This window comes from Panthera pardus, unplaced genomic scaffold (assembly GCF_024362965.1).
Source record: "Panthera pardus isolate Hobbes unplaced genomic scaffold, ASM2436296v1 HiC_scaffold_12, whole genome shotgun sequence".
NCBI lineage: Eukaryota > Metazoa > Chordata > Mammalia > Carnivora > Felidae > Panthera > Panthera pardus.
The window spans coordinates 11,212,739-11,234,036 of record NW_026526677.1 but is presented as its reverse complement, the minus strand read 5'-3'; the positions used below and the strand labels follow the sequence as shown (position 1 = coordinate 11,234,036).

At 41.3% G+C, this 21,298-nt stretch overlaps 1 protein-coding gene across 1 annotated transcript; it reads left to right on the top strand.

Moving 5' to 3' along the window:
• Positions 1-8,554: 8,554 nt before the first annotated feature.
• On the top strand, positions 8,555-19,326 carry LOC109246500 (high affinity immunoglobulin epsilon receptor subunit beta). Its single transcript, XM_019414501.2, has 7 exons — positions 8,555-8,833; positions 9,888-10,011; positions 10,548-10,682; positions 12,734-12,790; positions 13,740-13,895; positions 14,241-14,339; positions 15,202-19,326. Exons 1-7 carry the CDS (start codon positions 8,772-8,774, stop codon positions 15,298-15,300), a joined length of 732 nt encoding a protein of 243 aa, XP_019270046.1. The 5' UTR covers positions 8,555-8,771; the 3' UTR covers positions 15,301-19,326.
• Positions 19,327-21,298: the final 1,972 nt, after the last annotated feature.

Sequence of the window (21,298 nt, the reverse complement as noted above, 5' to 3'; positions counted from 1 at the left end):
CGATGAAGGGGGATTCATGCAAATGTCTTTCAGCTGAAGAGAATTGGGGATATCCAGGGAACTAACAGGAGAGTTTAGTGTATCTAACTTTGATGTGTGTGGGAAAGATGGCAAGATAAAACTTTGGAGAGAGAAAAAGCACACGCTTCACAGGAGACCATAAGACAGAGCAACTCTAGGAGTCTTCAGAAGCAGTTGAAAATTTCTGCAGTGGTGTTGAGCGGGCTTATATCGACTTGTGAGAGCTGATTTTAAATTTGCAGGGACCGCAAGTTAACATATTTTTGGTAGCTGACAATTGGCTATGGTGGTAGTATTTACACCTCAGAGATTGGTAGAAGCCACAAGTCACGTTCCCACCCCACCCTCTAGCTTTGGAAAGCCAGTTGTTGAATATCCACCAGCACACCACTGGATAAATATGGACAAGCCATGCACTTACTTGAAATTTAGAGACCTCCTGTGGAAGGAGTTAGTGGAGGAAAGGTTGGTTAGGAATCTGATACAGTACACAAGGCAACAAACTTCAGTTGAAGGAAAGGTATTTGTAGTAACATTTGTATCAACATTTTCATTATTTAATTCTATTTTTCTCCTCTAATATGTTATAAATAAATAAATCATTTCTTTGCATTTTGCCAAAGATAACGGCTAACAAATTTTGATCAAAACAGGATCGCTACAGGATTTTGACATCCTGTAGTGGATATTGTGATTGACTAGCCAGCATTCATTCTAGCTATCCCCAGATTGATGGCAACCTTGAGATTTTGGGGGAGTGAACCTCACCCTGGGCTCCACCATGATAGATTCAGATCCATCAGAACACTTCCATTTGTGACTCTCTCAGCCCATAAAATGTTCCTGGACCAAGGCTTGATTCAGTTGTGGAACCATCATCATTAAGTTGGAGTCTTTGTTGACAAATGTAAAATATGAGGAACGTATTTGTGAATTAAGATGCAGCTGGAACGAGTAGCTACTAGTGGTCGTGGCAAAAACTAACCTCAGTATTAAACTGAAGGCGATGTAAGAGAATTTCAGAAAATAGAAATCGAACTCTCACCCAACCACCTCTGAAATTTAGCCTATTTCTGGAACTGAAAGTCTCAGGAACACATACATTGTTTGTATTGTTCAACAGCATTTGTTGCAAATATCTTCTCCCATTCTGATTTTGTTTTGTTTTATTTTGATGTTTTTGTTAGCTCTTGTTACGTTTCCACCCCACGTTTTTGTTATAGTTGTATTTACTCAACGTTTCATCATGATTTATGCCTTTCGTGTTTTGTGCAAGAAACCCTTCCTTACCTCAAGTCCATGGAGACATGATGATTTAATACATCTGTAATTTACTTTATAGAGAATGACATCATCATCATCATCATCATCATCGTCTTTTTAGAAAGCTAATAATTCTAGAAATTTATGTACTATATTGTAGCACACAAACATTCAAGCATCTATCCAGAACTTCCTCTTTGAGGAACTTTGTTGTTGTTGTGAAAATACCACATTGTTTTAGTTGCACGGTATAATTATTGTTGGGTAGTACAGACATTTGACGGTATAATTCTTTAAGTCCATGAGCATGGAATATATTTCTATTAATTTTGTCTTCTTCAATTTCTTTCATTAATGTCTTATAGTTTTCAGTTATTCTCCTTAATTGTATGATTTTTCCTTTCAAGATCTTGCTCATTTTTCACTATATGTGCATCTACAAGTAGGGGAAATTTTCTTTCCTTTTTAAAGATCAGTATAGATCCTTAGTCTCTCTCTCTCTCCCTCTCTCTCTGCCCCTCCCTGACTTGCTCACTCTCAAAGTAAATAAATAAATTTTTAAAAACCTTAAGAGATAAAATTATAAGTTGTAGACTCATTTTGTCCCTATTTCCATTGAACAATAATTCATGAAGTCAAACATTTAAAATAAAGCCACAACCCAAGAAAGGGTTAGATAAACTGTCACAATTTGATACTGATTAAAAATGAACCGGAGTCGTCCATAAAAGTGTTTGCCTCTAGATGAATTGTCTCACCATATCTGATGTAGATGTTGCTTAGCTGAGACTCGGGACTTAATGATGTGGCTTGAAGTGTTGGGATTCGGCGTCGATGGCCAAGAAAGAATTCTTGAGACGTCTTTGGTGCAAAAAGGTGTTTGTATTAAAGCATGGGGACAAGACCTTGGGCAGGAAGAGCTGTACTGGGTTTGTGACGGGTGACTGATTATATACATTCAGGTTGGGAAGGGGTTAGGGACAGCTTAAGTCTCTAAGGAATTTTGGAAACAAGGTTTCCAGGACCTTGAGGGGGCTAGCTATTGTTAGGAAAAGATAATTTATTACTGTTTAGTAAAAACTCAGTCATGAGACACTTCAGATGTTTATCAGGGGACCATAAGCTTGGAGTATGATTGCCAAAATATGTCTTGGGAGGGGGTAGAGATAAAGAAGTTTTCAAAGGCATTTTTATTTTTTTATTTTTTTTTAATTTTTTAATTTTTTTTATTTTTTTTTTAACGTTTATTTTTGAGACAGAGAGAGACAGAGCATGAACGGGGGAGGGTCAGAGAGAGAGGGAGACACAGAACTTCAAACAGGCTCCAGGCTCTGAGCAGTCAGCACAGAGCCTGACGCGGGGCTCGAACTCACGGACCGCAAGATCATGACCTGAGCCGAAATCGGACGCCCAACCGACAGAGCCACCCAGGCGCCCCTCAAAGGCATTTTTATATGTTAAAGTAGACTTGGGATCCTGGGGGTCAGGATAATGTTAAGCTGAGATTCCCTTTTGCCCTTAGCAAAGTGTCATCATTAAGACAGCTGAGCTCCCAGGCAAAGGTCACTCTGCCTCTCTTAAGGACTTGTCAATGGCTGTAAGTTGTGAGGAAAATTTTTTCCTTCTGCCTTGGTTTTCCACATCATTAAGATTTTTGAGTTGATGCTGGAATGAGTTAAGCCATTGGGCTGGAATGAGTGTATTCTACATGTGAGAAGGACATGAAAATAGAGACAAATTCTGGATGTCTGCCATCTCCCTAATAAGCGGCCCACAAAGATGAAAGAAACAGGCTTTTTAAATGAGGAAGTTATCAAAAAAAAATACATGGATAATTTTTTTTTTTTATAACAAAGTACACAGGTGGGTCTCCAGTTCAAAAATGGCCCCTGACTATCCAGTAAAATTAATGTGTAAGATTTACATTAAATCCAAACATCATGTATTTTCACCTCTATGGGTGAAAAGATATTATACAAATCTCTAGAGAGAAAATACATGGCACATACAAATATTTGTAATTAAAAGTTACATTGGAATTGCTAAAATGAACTATAGATGAAGAAAATAGAGTGAATGATTCTGAGCAAAAGAATATTTTCCCGTTCAAACTCTATGCCTCTTTAGAATTCAATCAAGTACAAGGGTGTAAAACAGGAAATGTTCAGGCTAGCAAAATCCCAAAAACCCTATCTCCCAGGTACCCTTTCCCAGCTCGTAACTGGAGAGTGTGTTCTACCCTGACCATGAGTAAATTGAAAACGGAGCTAGGGAGCCCTGCAGGGGGCGCTCTCGCACACATACCACTCCCCCCCCCCCCCCCAACCCCCACCTCCTCACCCCAGCCTGCCTTACCAGCAGGAGGAAGGAAGGTAAGAATTAGTTTAGCAAGAGAGGATATTTTCACATAGAATTTTATCTTCTGGGGCGCCTGGTTGGCTCAGTCGGTCAAGTATCCTACTTCGGCTCAGGTCACGATCTCACAGTTCGTGGGTTTGAGCCCTGCGTCAGGCTCTGTGCTGACAGCTCAGAGTCTGGAGCCTGCTTCGGATTCCGTGTCTCCCTCTCTCTCTGCCCCTCCCCCACTCACACTCTGTCTCTCTCTCTCTCTTTCAAAAATAAACATAAAAATTATTTTCTGCTTTTAAGAAAAAGAAGAAAGATTTCTCCTTGTCCGTGCAACGATGCACTCACCTCTGCCTGCAGCCAGTGAAAAGCCACCACAACCTCAAATCCTTGTTTTTCACCAATGAACTCTTGTACAGAATAATCCTCCTTATTTTCCTTCTGAACTCTAATAAAAGCTGAGCTTCCCTGGTCTTTTTGGACTTGCCTGCAGGTTGCCATACTTTGCTTGTCTCAAATTGCAAATTCCTTTGCTATTCCTGAGCAAACTCATTTTGCTGTTAGAACAACTGGCTGTTGTTTTGTCTTTGTTTTCGGTGTTTTTGTTCTTTAAGGTTAACACTACCAACCTGCAATGGTACACTAAGCAAGAGAAACACACGGGATCAAGGAAATAGGGAACCCAGTGTCAGACAGGGCAATGGAAAGTACTACGATGACCGCAGTGGGACATGCTTAGAGGCAACCAGTCCAGACTGGAACAAGGGCAGACAGGTGATCCAGGAAATAATCTGTGCTACCTTATTCTCCAGGGTTGGCAATGGGAAAAAGAGGATTGACAGGCAATTTATACCACACTTGGAAGGTACTGGGAGATAAAATTACGTTTGCTGGGCACCTGGGTGGCTCCATCAGGTAAGCATCCAACTCTTGATTTTGGCTCAGGTCATGATCTCCCGGGTCATGAGCTTGAACCCCAGGTGGGGGTCTGCACTGACAGCACGGAAACTGCTTTGGGATTCTCTCTCTCTCCCTCTCTCTCTGCCCCTCCTGTCCTCAAAATAAACAAACATTTAAAAAATTACATTTTCACCAATAAGCCGATAAAGAATAGGAAATTGTGAAAAGTTTGGAATAATACTGAAAACAGTAAAAAATGAATTTGAGCAAATATCCCAATATAGTTATTTTAGGAGGGCAGCGGGAAAGGCAGAGGATTCAGGAAATCTCACAAGCTCATCATCCATACGAGGAATACGAGTTGATGTCTGCCCCTTGCCCATGATTCTAGGTGTCTCATATTCTCCCCACTAAGCAGATGTTTTTGGTCACGAGAGAACAAATATATTACATGCGTATGATTTTCCCTGTGAAAGTGCCATTTGGGGAGCTGGAAGGATTGTGAGCAGATAAAGAATGAACATGTGCAGGACCTTGGCAGTTCAGTGGCCCAGACTGGCAGATAAGCTCCAATTTCAAAGAAGGGTTCAAGGAGATTTTAAGCACCTGAGGCAGTCTGTGTCAATCTTTCTCTTCCCATTTCTGGAGTCATGTAAATGAAGAGAAAAAGGTTTTCTTTTTTTTTTAGAGCCACCTGGCCTGTTTTTCTTATTTAAAAAGAACAATATTTTCTTATTTCCTTCCTTCCTTTCCTTCCCAGTTTCCCAGGGAATCCTGGAGTTTGGTGTCAGTTGTGGCCTCTCTGGGCCTCTCATCCTTATTTATTTATTTATTTATTTAAAAAAATTTTTTTTAATGTTTATTTTTGAAAGAAAGAGAGACCGAGCGTGAGTGGGGGAGGGGCAGAGAGAGAGGGAGACACAGAATCCGAAGCAGGTTCCGGGCTCTGAGCTGTCAGCACAGAGTCCGACACGGGGCTCGAACCCACGAACCACGAGATCATGACCTGACCCGAAGCTGGATGCTTAACCTATTGAGCCACCCAGGCATCCCTCTGTTGTATTTATTGAACCCATACTCTGGGTTGTAGAAACCAGAGGGTGGGTAGGGGGAGACAGAGAGAATAAGGTTGTAATAATTCCTTTGGGAGTATCAGAAAATACCCGCTAAGAGATAGCAACTTTCCATTTGTAACATGCAAACTGGTGCCTACTTATCTCAAGGAAACTGAGCATTCAGTTTGAGAAAACAGTTGTTCAGATGGGATCTGAAAGCAAATTTCTTCTGAGTTTGGAAAGACAAATCCAGTGTGTAGTGTGTACCTGGAGAAGAAGCTTCGCTCGTGGAAAAGATGTCGCATGGATGGAAAGTGCCTGCAAATACACTGCCCGGAGGAGGAAATGCACGGCCTGCGGGAAACCTTTAACTATTATCTCTTCCTTTCAGGCAGAGGCATGATTAAAACTCATCTGGACGATTTTGCCTCCACCAAAACAGGAAAGTCATGTTGGCCTAGGTTTCAATGTTCACGATTGTGAAAGACAACAGTGCGTGCTGAAAAGACCCACATGTGGGTCCAGGAGAGGGTAGGCCTCTCAAGAACAGTGGGAAGAGGGGGCTGGTGAAACCCACATATGAAACAGTCTGGAAGCCCGAAGATATGTCTTCCGTTTCTGATCTGCACTTTGCTATTGAAAATTCTTGCAAACGAGTATCCTGTCCGAACACCACAGACCATCCTCCATTTATTTCCCGTCTAAATCTCAAGCCTAGTCTCTAATTTTTTGCTGCATGCCTCACGCACTATTCCGGGCTCCCAGGAAACACCATCAACAGGCATTTCTTCAGGCAATTTGCCAGCAGATGTGGTCTCATTTCACTGAGGGAGAGGCAAGCAATTTTAAATCCTGGCTCAAATGATACTTGGCTCAGGGAATCTCTTCCTTGAACGCTGCGTAGCCCTTATCAGGTAGAGTTGTTACAATCTCCTGTGTTTCCAGCGGCATCTGACATATTAGAGACCTGATCTCATTTATCTACGTCCTACTCTGCTAGCTTGTGAGGGTGAGTGGGGCCAGTGCTGGGACCATGGTATCCACCCCTGCATGCTCGGTGACAGAGCAGTGCCTGACCCAGAGCCTGATGTCCTTTTTGGATAAATGTGTAAGTAAACGAGTGTTCTTTCTTTTCTTTCTTTCTTTCTTTCTTTCTTTCTTTCTTTCTTTCTTCCTCTTTCTTTCCATTTGCAAAACATTTATTATTTTAATTTAATTTAATTTAATTTAATTTTATTTTATTTTATTTTATTATGAATATAATTTATTGTCAAATTGGCTTACATACAACACCCAGTGCTCATCCCAACAGGTGCCCTCCTCAATGCCCATCACCCACTTTCCCTTCTCCTCCCCCATCCCCCCTCAGTTTGTTCTCTGTATTTAAGAGTCTCTTGTGGTTTGCCTCCCTCCCTCTCTGCTTGTAACTATGTTTTTCCCCTTCCCTTCCCCCATGGTATTCTGTTGAATTTCTCAAGATCCACATATGAGTGAAAACATGATATCTGTCCTTCTCCGATTGACTTATTTCACTCAGCATAATACCTTCCAGTTCCATCCATGTTGCTGCAAATGGCATGATTTCATGCTTTCTCATTGCCAAGTAGTATTCCATTGTATATATAAACCACATCTTCTTTATCCATTCTTCAGTTGATGGACATTTAGGCTCTTTCCATAATTTGGCTATTGTTGAAAGTGCTGCTATAAACATTGGGGTACATGGAAGGAGTGTTATTTCTTAATTCCAATAAGACATTGGTTAGGTCCACAGGTTCCCAGAGGCACAGTGGGAAGATGGCACATGGGTTAGTAAATTTCTGTCATGAAAGTTATGCTTGTATATCATGTAATGTCCTCTGTTCACACACATATCTCAGTTTCCTGGAGAATGAGGGGGGATTTTATCACATCTCAGAGACACTTTGCAGGTGACTGACTAGAGGTGCAATTTGTAGTATCTCATAGTTTAAGGAAGAGTCACTCTGGGTTATGTCTGTAGTTAAACTCAAATGAAACAATCCCAGATCTGTGAATCTTAACCTGTGCATTCATTTGTCTAGCTAGTTATGCTATTAAAATGAGCACCTTCATTCAGCTGGGACCCTAATTTAGATACCTTGCTCGGTCCGATGCTGCTTCGATCGGCCTATAAGATTTATTACCAAGTTCACGCCCCTCATTTCTCCATGGCCGCATCCTCACCATCACAGAAATCAAAGCAGCAGAGTCAGTGTAACATTTAGCAGCTCGTGGAGTCTTTCGTGTGAACACTTAGCTGCCACACTCTATCAGGAAAGGCCCACAGCATTCTTCCTGTCCAGTCTTGGAGCCTGTCTGCTGCAGACTCATACATATAGTGTCCAAAAGTCAGGGAGAGAGAGAAAGACAATAAATATTGAAGTCAGAGACCAATTCAGAGATCCAGAGGCTAAGACACACTTGCAGACAGTGTTTCAGCCTTTGATTGTGCGTGAAGGCAAGTACACTTTAAACAGGGAAGACGGGGTGCCTGGGTGGCTCAGTGGGTTAAGCGCCTGACTTTGGCTCAGGTCGTGATCTCACAGCCTGTGGGTTCAAGCCCCGCGTCGGGCTCTGTGCTGACAGCTCAGAGCCTGGGGACTGCTTCGGATTCTGTGTCTCCTCTCTCTGCCCCTCCCCTCTCTGTCTCTCTCTCTCTCTCTCAAAAATAAACATTTAAAAAATTAAAAAAAATAAACAGGGAACACAGGCTTCTCAAGGGTACCTTTGGAAATCTTCTGGCACAGAAACGGCCAAGTAGAGAAAGCTCCAGAAGAGAAGAACATCTCTTTCTGTCCTGTGGTTCTCTCTCACCTTCTCAGTCTCCACTCAACTGTTTTTGTTTTTTGTTCTTTCTGGTTCTGTAAATGGTCCGGGTCGCAGGCGGGTCTATTCTCCAGGAGTCTCAAATTTCCTCATTCCATACTTGTCCCTGTTCAGTCCCTCAGTTTTGTTCTTCGATATAACAAAACCACAAACAAACCTACTGCTCTTTATCAGCTGGGAAGCTTATCTGTGGGACACATGCCTTGAGTATGAAGATAGTCATCAAGGTCATGAGACAACCCATCCTCACTGACCATCTGGAGCACACGGCGAGAGGAAGCCCACCAAGGCTCATCGTAACAGCACTCTTCACGGGTGGCTCGCTCAGCTCATGAGAAAATGGACACAGAAAGTAGTAGCAGGGAAGGTCTTGCTTTCCCAATGCCACAAAGCCCCTCCAGGTAGGTACAGGCTACTGTTTTCTTTCTGTTCCCAGTGGGCCAGTGATAGTGACAGTGCCGGGGAGACGCCAATTCATGGATTTAGGCACAGACCCATCTGGTTTAATGAATACATCGAGTATAAAGAAGCTATCTGCTATACTTTGCCAGTAGTTCGTTCTCTCTGGGTGATGGGGAGGAAGGTTTTCGCTCAGCTTGGGAACTGGGAATAATGTGAACTTCCTCACAGAAGGACCTTATATTGTGGGGTTGAGGTAGGGGAGTTTCGTACTAACGAAGATTGAGATTTCTTGCCTCTGCATCTGAGGTGTGTTCAGGGAGAGAAAGTTTTCAAAACAACCCTGGGCTCATCCCTGGTTTAATCTTTGTGAATCTCCTTCCACGGAATCCTGTCCCACTGTTTAGAGAGAAAACAGGGGGTGGCGGGGAAGGTGCATAATTCAGTTTTCCTTTGAATACTGAAGATGGGCATGTTATTAAGACTTTCCTTTTAAAGATTTTAGGAGAGGCTGATGACAGAGCTTTGGGAATCAATATTGGACTGAATATTATTGCAAAATGTTAAGTATATTCCAAAGTTTTAGAAGGGACAGTAGCTCTGGTTAGCCTCCTCTGAGGCTGAAAACAAGAATAGAGATTTAACCAACCCTTAAAAGCCATTCCTTTGTGCACATGAAGGTGAGTGTGTCGTTGGCAAAATATATTCAGGTCCATTTCTGGGTTAAAAAGACTGAGAGACACATAGGTAAACGCGTCTGTTTGCTTTTATGTTTATTTATCAGCGTAGATCACTGAGAAAGAAGTTGGTAGTGACCCCACACCAAGAATAAGAAGACTTGGCTCATTTTTTGTTCCATTTTGTTCATCTAATCACTAGCCAGACAGTGATCTTAGCCACTAACTTTGACTCAGTTTCTTATACATTATAATGAAGACTTTCACTGAAAGATTGTTTTTGAAAAAATAGTCAATCCCCGCCCCCCCATTCCTGTCAGTTGAGAACTTCACAGAGAGAGAATTTTCTCACGGCTGAATTTCTGCTTAAACTATACAGCGTGCCCCAGATCGAACTTTCAGAAGTATCTCTCCATGATAACGCCTTACGGGAGGAGGCTGCCTCAGCCCCACCAAGCCGTACCTGGCTGAGGTTTTTGAGGAGGGAGCTGGAATTCCTGGGGGTGAGTGAACATCTTCCCACATCAACCAGAGTAGAACTGGCTCTACTCTGAGCCAGAGTATTTGGGTGTTATGAACAGTTTCCCCACTTGGATTCATGAGGCATGAAAAACCTGGTAGATGAGGAGGCAACATGGGGCCCGGTTGAGTAGAGAGAAGCATTTCCTCATGAAGACTAGGAGAAGAATGGCAAAGAGGATCTGCCAACACTGGTCAGTTGCTGGTGGGTTAATATCATGAATATCAAATTAATAATTGTTGTTTGCACCTCGATGGAAAGAACAATTATTGATGTCTACCATGACTATGTAAATAGAGGCACGTGAGAAATACATTGGCCATCCCTGCATCAGATCATGCCTGTATCCATTCTTAGAGGGGCCTGATGATTCTAGAAAATATTGCATTTGAATTCTGTCTCAGGATGGCTTAAGACACCCAAGCAATTTCTCATGTTTGGCCTTCATCATAAGGACTTTGATGCAGTCTTGAAAAAATATCTTCTTATTTTACAAAACATATGCATCTTTTTCTACAGGTAACACAAATTCTGATTGCTTTGATATGTCTTTGTTTTGGAATGATCGTCTGCTTTGCGATCAATGTTTCCGAATTTAAGGAAGATTTTTTTTCATCATTTAAAGCAGGCTACCCATTCTGGGGAGCAATGTTTGTGAGTAAACATCTACAATTGCCTCTGAGATAACACTGCATGTAGCTTTTCTCTTGCCCACATCAGATCTAACCAACTATTTATTCTAGTATTTAGAGTATATATATATATATATATATATATGTATGTATTGCAGTTTACAAAGCACTTGGGGTAAGCACATTAGTACTCTTTTATCAGATGAGAAACCTGAGATTAATAAAAGTGAAATGAATTGCCCAAGGGACATTTAGCTAATAAAAAATGAATCGAAACTTTCAGAATCCAGGGGCGCCTGGGTGGCTCAGTTGGTTAAGCGTACGATTTCAGCTCAGCTCGTGATCTCATGGTTCCTGGGTTTGAGCCCCGCATCGGGCTCTGCGTAGACACCTCTGAGCCTGGAGCCTGATTCAGATTGTGTCTCCCAATCTCTCTCTGCACCTTTCCCTCTTGTCTCCTCTCTCTCTCAAAAATAGAGATCAACATCAAAATAAATAAAGAAATAAATAAATAAATAAACGTTCAGAATCCAATTCCAGAAAAATATCCCTCACACTATTTGTCAGTCAAGTTATCTTCGTGACGGCAGGAGGAAGAGACTGAGGAGGTGAGGAGGACAAGGTCAAACAAGGCCAAGGGCATCTGATAAACTCATACTATGTCCTGGAAACTCTTTTAGGTGCTTTCTCATTGTATCTCCTTTTAAAAAAATATTTATTTATTTATTTATTTATTTAGAGATAGAGAGCACAAGTGGGGGAGAGGGACAGAGAGAGTAAGAGAGAGAATCTGAAGCAGGCTCCATGCTCATGACCCTGGGATCATGCATGACCTGAGCCAACATCAAGAGTCAGATGCTCAACCGACTGAGCCACCCAGGCACCCTTCCATGACTCTTTTTGAACCTTTGCCATATTTTGACACGTCTCTCTACTGTCCTTCATCCCATACACTTCGCTTATTAGGTGTCTCTCTACCCATCATACACTCTGAACCTTTGAAATTGTTTTTAATTTGTGCTATTGATTTATATTTTCAAGAAATCTTTACCCATGTACATCTTCATAATTACTTTATGTCTACATGACCTACGTGAGACCCAAGATATGCATGCCACAAACACACGCTTCTTGCCCAAAGGGGCTGACACTCTAACACACAAGATGCTCATACAAACAGATAATTACAACAAAATGAGAGCCATTTTACAACAGTCATGTACCAGGTCTGCTGGACCTTGCTACTCCAACAGTAACTCATGGATTGTCAGGATAAGCATCACTCGGGAGCCTGGTAGAAATGAAGAATCTTACGCCCCCTCCAGGACCTACTGGATAAAAGTCTGCATTTTGCAACAGACCCATAAATACGGACAACAAACTGGAGGTTGCCAGAGGGGAGGGGTGTTGGAGGATGGTCAAAATGAGTGAAAGGGAGTGGGCAATAAAGACTTCCAGTTATGGAAGGAATCAGTCATGGGAATAAAAGGCACAGCACAGGGAGTATAGTCAGTGGTATTGTAATAGCGTCGTACGGGGACAGGTGGTAGCTATACCTGTGGTGACCAGAGCGTAATGGATTGACTGTCGAATCACTATGTTGTATGCCTGAAACTAATGTATCATTGTGTGTGTGTCACATATACTTCAATTAAAAAAAGTAATCTGGGAATGCCTGGGTGGCTCAGTCAGTTAAATGTCCAACTTCGCCTCAGGTCATAATCTCGTGGTCCATGGGTTAGAGTCCCATTGTTAGCACAGAACCCACTTCAGATCCTCTGTCCCCCTCTCTTTGCCCCTTCCCTGCTCTTTCTCTCTCTCAGAAATAAATAAACATTAAAAAATAATAATCTGTATTTTAACAAGACTGTCACATGATTCATATGCACACTTAATTTTGAGAAGCACCCTATAGGACATAAGAACTCAACAATGATGAGCTTATGGGAAATATTAATACATAGCTTTATAGAGTACCCACAACTTAACCTTACATTTGGAGGATAGGGGAGAAAGGGGAAGTAAAGACAGACAGAGACTCACTTTATTTCTCCCTTCCTTCCTTTTGAACAGTTTGCTATTTCCGGATTTTTTCCAATTCTGTCTGAAAAGAAATATGCCATATATCTGGTGAGTTGCAATTCTGTCTTTATCCATCTGTGAGAATATAAGAAAAATGGAATTTTAGGAGTCTTGAGGGAGATGTGCCATCATCTCCCCTATAATGAGTGAATGTGGATGTGGTTTTTTTTTTTTATCCAATCTACTTTGTGTTGGATATAATCATTAAAAATATAACCATTACAATATCAATCGTCTTCTTAAAAAGACAGTAAAGCATCAGTACCTTGACACTTGTTTTAAGAAATATCCCCACACTGGGCCTTGTCCTTGTGAGTACAATCATATGATCAAATGGATGATTTGTTTCTTTTTTTTTATTTCCTTTTTTTTTTTTAACGTTTATTTATTATTAAGAGACAGAGAGTGAACAGGGGAGGGGCCGAGAGGGAAGGAGACACAGAATCAGATGCAGGCTCCTGACTCTGAGCCGTCAGCACAGAGCCCGACGCGGGGCTCGAACTCACGAACTGCAAGATCGTGACCTGAGCCGAAGTCGGGGGCTTAACTGACTGAGCCACCCAGGCGCCCCTGATTTGTTTCTGATTTAAGGAGACTGCTTGAGGAGAGATGATGTGTGTCCACAAGGGCTTTCCTGACTACAGTCCTAGCAAGAAGGTTATAGATGCTTAGTAAACAATGAGTACATCAACCAGAGAACTGGCTCTACTCTGAGCCAGAGTATTTGGGTGTATGAACAGTTTCCCCACTTGGATTCATGAGGCATGAAAAACCTGGTAGATGAGGAGGCAACATGGGGCCCGGTTGATTAGAGAGAAGCATTTCCTCATGAAGACTAGGAGAACAATGGCAAAGAGGATCTGCCATTCCTTTTTCAATTTACATTTGGAACCAAGGCAGAATTTACTGGATGCAACCAGCCGTAAGAATGCAGGGAGGTCTACTGAATGCGCTGGCAGATGGAAGCCCAGGTCTGAGTGTTGTCCTTCACCATCAGGTGTGGGGAAGCCTGGGAGCAAACACCGTCAGCAGCATTGTTGCAGGAATAGGAATCTTCATCCTGACCATCAACTTGAAGAGTTGCTGGCCTCATATCTACAACTGCCAGGAAACTCATGGAGATGACTTCTGCTTTGTGGCTTGGTTTTCCACCGTATGTATTTCTTGTGGAAGTGCTAAGATTCTGACTCCCAATCCAAGTAAGAGCTCTCTTTCCCTTTTCCATGAACCCCATCCTCTGCTGTAACCTCTATCACATAATGTAGTGTTCTGGGGGTGCATGTATGGAGATGCTGGCTGCCGACCCCTTCCCAGCTGAATTCTGTGAGGTTGGAGTCACCTGCCTGGATGACCATCGTGTGGTGTCCCCAAGCGTATGTCACTTCATTGGGACTGATCACGTTGACGGGGTGATGAAATCAGGGGCTGCTATAATGGAGCACATTTTCAGGGCACCTACCTTGTGACTCCACTTATCTTGTTGGTTATTGTTCAACAGGAGATTGTGGCAATGATCCTGTTTCTCACCGTCCTGGGGTTTTGTAGTGCTGTGTCACTCATGATCTATGGCCTTGGAGAAGTATTCCAGAAAAAGAAGGTAGGTAGAGGCCTGATAATCCTGAATGACAAACTGAAGAATTTGAGCTTCATCTTAAAAGTACGGCCTGGATCTCTGGGAACGTTTCTTCTAGAAAATTATTTCTTCATGTTTCAGTATTTTGGTTCCCAAATCTCGTATTTTAAATCACATTTTTCCACTTGTAAAAGCCCCAATCTCCGGGTATATCCTCATGACTGAGCATGAGGAAAGTAGAGTTTTCATAATTTTAGAAAAGGCTGTGGGTTGAGCATGAGAGACAAATGTGAAAGTAGCATGTGATGGAACCTCCCAGGTATCTGGGCTTATTTTCTCTTCCAGAATAGGTCCCTCATATGTGTTCCTACTCTCTCTTTTTTCTTGGCTTTCACCTTCTTACTTGCTCTGAAGGCTCAATTTTCTTTCCTTCCTAATTCATGATTACCAACTACATTTCTGCTTGCCTTACCCATCCATTATACCTTTGATGTATGAAAAGAACTCACCAATACTTGCACAAGCACTGACTCAAATCTTCCAGATGATACACACTCCCTTCATCTGTCCATTTGCCAAAGCATTCAAGTCTGGTGGCCTTTTTTTGTTTTGATCACTTGCCTCCAAAGATAAATAAGACAGCAGATATACCAAAGTTCAGACACAGTAGTCTCACCAGCTTGTTATTGACTGATGTAATTTCTCCTGGGCCCACTTGGCCAGCCAGTCTGGCTTGGTTTATTGGAGATGGAAGTAATAATTACAGTGTAATGAGAAAGAGAGTGACACTCAGAAAGTCAAAAGAGATGAGATAGATCTCTCGAACAAGTCGTCTAGTGGTGGAAAATTCCTGGTGATTAATATTAAATCATTTTTCCCTCATCAGATTCCAGAAGATCGTCTTTATGAAGAATTAAACATATATTCGCCAATTTACAGTGAGTTGGAAGACAAAGGGGAGACATCTTCTCCTGCTGATTCATAAGAATTATGTGTTCAGAACATTCTGACTCACAGCAAAAGGTCTAGAAAAAACCAAGATCTTTGTTTAAGGGGCTACCGACAAAATTTCAATTCTCTCTATGGTCTGCCAGTTTTACATTAAGATTTATTCTCCAGATGGTAATACTCTATCTGTTGTTTCTGCTCACCTAGACTCCCCCTGCCTCACCCATTTTTAGATATGATTGACTCCTATTTTTCTTGTTTTCTATTGCTGTCTCGTACCTACTTTTGTGGGAAGTCAACAAATAATCAGTTAGCATTTACTCTGTGCCTATAATGGTGCAAATAGAGGAAACAAGAGGAAGTCTGGTTGAGAGATGAGTTAAACTTTGACAGTTCGGTCATGTTTGGTTCTTAGCCCTTTTCAGAGTTCGTAAGGGCTACAGATGTGCGTGATATATGTCCCCCTACTGGACTGTAAGCACCTAAAGGACAAAGCCCATTCAGCAAATGTATACTGAGGACCAAATAAGTGTTCTAAGTTTTCCACACTTGTCTCTTTCGCTTCATGTTTCCCAGTTTCCTATATCATGGGAGCTCAAAGTGTATTTATGGAGTGGATGGGGGAACATTCGGAGAAGATATACCACTGGGTCAGGTGCCAGGTTGAGTTGCGAAGAAGAAAGAAATTACTTTAAGGTGAATTTGGAGGTGAGAAGGAGGCCAATTGGCAGATAATTAGCAATAGGAATATAGTCAGATGGAAATTTGAAAAGGATGCTATTCTATTAATCATTTTGGTGGATGTTTATCACATCAGCTTAGCAATGGATGCTTCCTGCTTATGTTTGATCTTATGTGGAGAGTCCAACATGGAATCTTAGAAGGATCACAGATCTTAGAAAATGCATTGGAATCCCAGGCCTATTGCTTATTAGTTGAGTGGGTTGTGGGAAGTTATTTAATTTTTTTTTTTACTTAATCTGGTTTTTCTCATATGTAAAATTAAGACATTAGGAATAATTTACCTGCCAGGATTAAAGGTCTATTGTGGGAACACACACACACACACACACTTAAAACTAACTCAAATGGCCCCACTCTCTAATTCCACTTCAATTTTCTCTCTTAAATACACTGTTTGACCATCTCGCATCAGCACCCCAACTTGAAATGTTCTGTCATCTCTTCTGTGCTTGCTTGAATTTCTTCTTTCTTCAATCCCTACTTTAAGTCCCTCCTCATTCTTTAAGGTTTTCCAGTCAAAATTGTTCTTTTCTCTAAATGATAATTTTTTTCAAACCAAATACTCTCACACACACACACCTTACACTATATACAACTTCCACATGCAAATATTTTTAATGGTTATTTATTTATTTTGGGGAGAGAGGGAGTGAGAGAGAGAGAGAGTGGAAGGAGTATAGAGAGAGGGAGAGAGAGAATCCCAGGCAGGCTCTGCATTGTCAGCACAGAGCCCAACATGGGGCTCAAACTCATGAATCTGAGCAGGAATCAAGAGTCAGATGCTTAACTGACTGAGCCACCACCCAGGTGCCCCTCCATATGCAAATACTTTACATCCCCTTAATGATCATACATTTTTTTCAAAGACACAAAGTCTCACAAAAATCTGTATATTTTCTGAATCATTCATATTTCACATTCACGGACACAATTTTGTTCAATAATGTTTGCAGAATGATGAGTGAGCAGTGGGGAGTTTTACTAGGTTACTCAGTATCTGGTGACATGGATGGGTAAAAAAACAGGAAAGCCATAAATGGAAAGATCATTTAATGAGGAATTTGAAATGAAAGAAGAATAAATGAATGAGGACTTGAGATTAAATGGAGTCAGTGGGGATGGAGAGAAATGGTCATACCTAAAACATGGAGTGAAAGAGAAATTGGGAGACGTTGTTAACAAGTTGAATTAAAAGACAAGATTTGATAAGCGATTGGTTGATAAACACATTCCGTCACTGGGTCTAAGGTCAAAGGAGAATACCTGGTAAGTGTGTGTGAAACATGGATTGTCAGAAATATGAATTGATGAATCTGATGTAGGAAGTCAGAAATATGAATTGATGAGGGGTGCCTGGGTGGCTTAGTCAGTTAAGTGTTTGACTTTTGATTTTGGCTCAAGTCATGATCTCATGGTTGTGAGATTGAGCCACGAGTTGGGCTCCTCACTGGTGGAGTCTGCTTAGAATTCTCTCTCCCTTGCCCTCTGCCCCTCCCCCACTTATGCTTTCTCTCTCTCTCTCCCTCTCACACAAAAAAAGTATGCATTGATGAGGGAGGAGCACCTATAGACCTAAATTAGGCTCAGTCTTAGGCTTTTATTTTTAGGAGACAAAAAAGAAATGCAGTAGAGAGAGCCTGATGGCATCTAATCCAGAGTTTTGGTCAAAATGAAATTTGGTGTCATTATTGGAGAGATCATTAGTGAAGCAGATTAATACTCTGGGGGAATTATTTTGAGATAAAAGGGAAGCCAAGTTAACTTTCACATGCCTATAATCACAGGGGTGATGGGAAGGACAAAATTCTAGGGTAGAAGATACAAGAATTAGTCAGAAAAGTGCATTGTGGAACAGTAGACAGCAGGTAGTTCAAAGTAGAGAGAGGTCAGATAAAGAGAGAATAACTCACCAGCTCAGACAGCATCTGCTGGCAGGGTGAGAGAGAAGTCTACAAGAGACGTCTTGTCCTGGGTGTGGTAGGCAAGAGAGAAGTCTGCCTCCAGGTGAGGCACAGAGATGGGGAGAGAAAGTAGCAATGGTGAATGAATGCCAGAGGTGCAGAGAAATTTGAACCAGGGGCTGGTGGTGAGTAAGTGAACAGAACATCTGCAGAAGCATTTAGAAAGAGACAATGCAGGTGTATGTGATATGAGAAGTAAGAGAATAGATTGCGAATCAAAAATCACAAAGAAAAATAAGCAAAATGATTACATTGCTGTGGATGTTTTTGTTAGTAAGAGGAGGAAAAAATAATTCTCATCTTTAGCCTAAGCAGATGAGTCCTGTGGAGGGTCAGAAGAGTCATCTTGGGGCATTATTCACAAGTCATTAATAAAATAATTATGTTTTATATACTTTGCCAAAATTAAAAAGTGACAGGGAGAGATTAATATCCCCAGGCCATAAAAGTGATCACATAACCACACACTTGGTATGCTTAATCTAGCCTTAGGACCTCGGGTTTTCTACTTTCATTTTTCTGAAATAAAATTGTGTTTCTCAAAATTTGATAGCAACATGAAAATATACCCTTTCACTGTGTTGCTTGTTACATTGTATCACCATTCTTGATCACATCGCTTCCATGGCATATATATTCCCATCCAAACTCCAAAGCCTGGTCTACCAGGACCCCTAGAAATGGATTCAGTCCGGGGCGCCTGAGTGGCTCACTCGGTTAAGCATCTGACTCTTGATTTTGACTCAGGTCATGATCTCATGGTTCATGAGTTCAAGCTCTGTGTCAGGCTCTGTGCTGACAGTGTGGAGCCTGCTTGTGATTTTCTCTCTCTCTTTCTCTCTCTGTCTCTCTGCCCTGCCCCTGTTTGCTCTCTACTTCTCAAAATAAATGAAAATAAACTTAAAAAATGCAAAAAAATGCAAAAAAAGAGAAATGGATCCTTTACAATTGTACATTATCATTCTTTCTCTAACTCAATTCATATTTTAACCATGTTATTGACTATATCTTTCCTGTGTATATGACACAATTTTTGTCTCAAGACCATTCTGATAGTTGTCCTGCCCCCTGCCTGCCTTTTATCATATGCCCACTTCAGGCATACCCTGAGCACGCAACTGGCCTTCTTCACACATTCATTGCTTCAAATTATCTTTATAAGAATTTCAACTTGAAGGTCATCTACTCCATGAAGACTGCCTAATGCACACCTATTCATCCAGCCTTCATTTTTTGCTTCATAACCACTTCACCCTGTGATGTGGTATGTGATCAATAATTGTTAGTGTACTTGTGATCTTCCTGATGTATCCTCAATTACTAGTATTTGTGCAATAAATTGAAATAATTTCAGTTGATTTCTTATCTGTGTTTGTATTTGTGTTTGAGGGTGAGGGTCTGACCAAGGATGACAGAGAATCAAAGCACCAATTCAACTGCCTGGGACCAAGAACAGGGTGTGGAGTCCTCTTTTTTTAATCAATGTTTTATCAAATGGAACAATCTATAAATAACCCTATGGACAGAAAACAGTTGTAAGAACAATTGTCAGCCATGTCTTGTCAATAAATGGTGGGATAAAGGGTTAAAGAAATTGTTATCATGAACCTCATTTTGGGGCGCCTCGGTGGCTCAGTCGGTTAGGCATCCAACTTTGGTTCAGGTCATGATCTGGCAGTTCATGAGATCGATCCCCGCATCGGGCTCTGTGCTGACAGCTCAGAGCTTGGAGCCTGCTTCAAATTCTGTGTCTCCTTCTCTCTCTGCCCCTGCCCCGCTCACACTCTGTCTCTCTCTCTCTGAAAGATAAGCATTAAAAAAAAAATGAATCTCGTGTTACAAGTTGGTCCTGACTCTTATTTATTTGCTATGCAATGTGAACTGGGAACAGTCTTTTCCTTTTGTGGACTTCGGGCTCTCCATCTAAAATGATCAGAAAATTGTTGAAGAGGTGACAAAAGATTTCTAACTGATATTTCTGTGCTTTTGGTAAATCACAATTATTAAGTTTGTAGTTGGGATGGCAGAAGCAATCAGTGCTATCTGATGCTATTTAACGTGTGTCCTAGCAAGGTGTCTGCAACAATAATATTTGTTCTCAACTCTTCTGACAAAAAGCTCACCTAAGGTTTCTTTCTGAAAATTGTCTTAGAAATAAAATTTCCCAGATTATTCAATTCTATGAGGGTTGGGTTTACCTACAAAAAACACTGATAAAATAAGGTACTGTATCCATAATTTCAGATTTATGTAGAGTGTTGAGGTGAATTTATATATGCAAGAGTGTGAAAGTCCATTGATAGTTGCTATGTTTCGTGAGTATTTCCCCCCGCTCCCGGAAGACCTCTACTCACTCCACGTACGGTCAAGTGGGCTCAGTTTATGTCTCTCAAACAGCTTCTCTCTGGGATGCCCTGCCTAGGGTTTTGGTGAATGATATCGAGGAACAGGAATTGTTTAGAATGTGAACTTGGGAATATAATACAATCAGAAGCAAATTGCAGTAGCTGCATTAGATACCAACTCTCTGACCTTGGGCAATTTTATCTTAGGTTATTTTTCTTATTTCTTAAATGGGTATATGAAATATAACTATTTCAAATTCATTTTGCATGCCCAAAGATCATGTAGCCAAGTGCCTGGAATGGTGAATAGGATATACTGCATTCATAAAGATTGATGCCTAATCTGGAACCCAAAAAGAGACCCACCATCCCAACTTCTCAGAAGCCCTTCACAAAATTCACCTGTACCTTGTCATTTCTAGTGGGAGAAAGTGGGTGTGGGATCCTGGAAGGGACCAGGGAAGGTAATTATTAGCAGCCTTCACATAGAATATTTCTAACTAAATTGAAATGCATGAAATGTACATTAGAGGATGATATTGTCTTAGCCCTAAACCATCAGAGAAGTAGGTGGGGAGATGCTATAGAGAAAAAAATGCTTTCAGATGAGCCTTGGGAGGGCCACTTATAAAAACATTTCTCTTGGGTGATGAGAAATATCTTAACACATACTATTAACCTATTAGGAACGAACTCGTAGGAAAACAGTGCAAAAGCCTCAATCTGAAACAAACACAGGGAAGAGAGGGATGGATAATCAACGGAGATTCTGGGCTCTAACATTCAGCTGTGGCAAAAAGGTGCCCAGATAGAACAGCTCATTTCCTGTTCTTGTTCTTTGGTGGCCTCAGATAACATTTTGGGTTGGATTCTGGCCCATGCTTCTGTAAGGACTTGGTCACAAGGATAGATTTAAGCCAGTCAGAAGGAGTGTTGGCAATTAGTCTATGTAAGAAAGTTAGGAACATCTTTTACATGGTGTAGT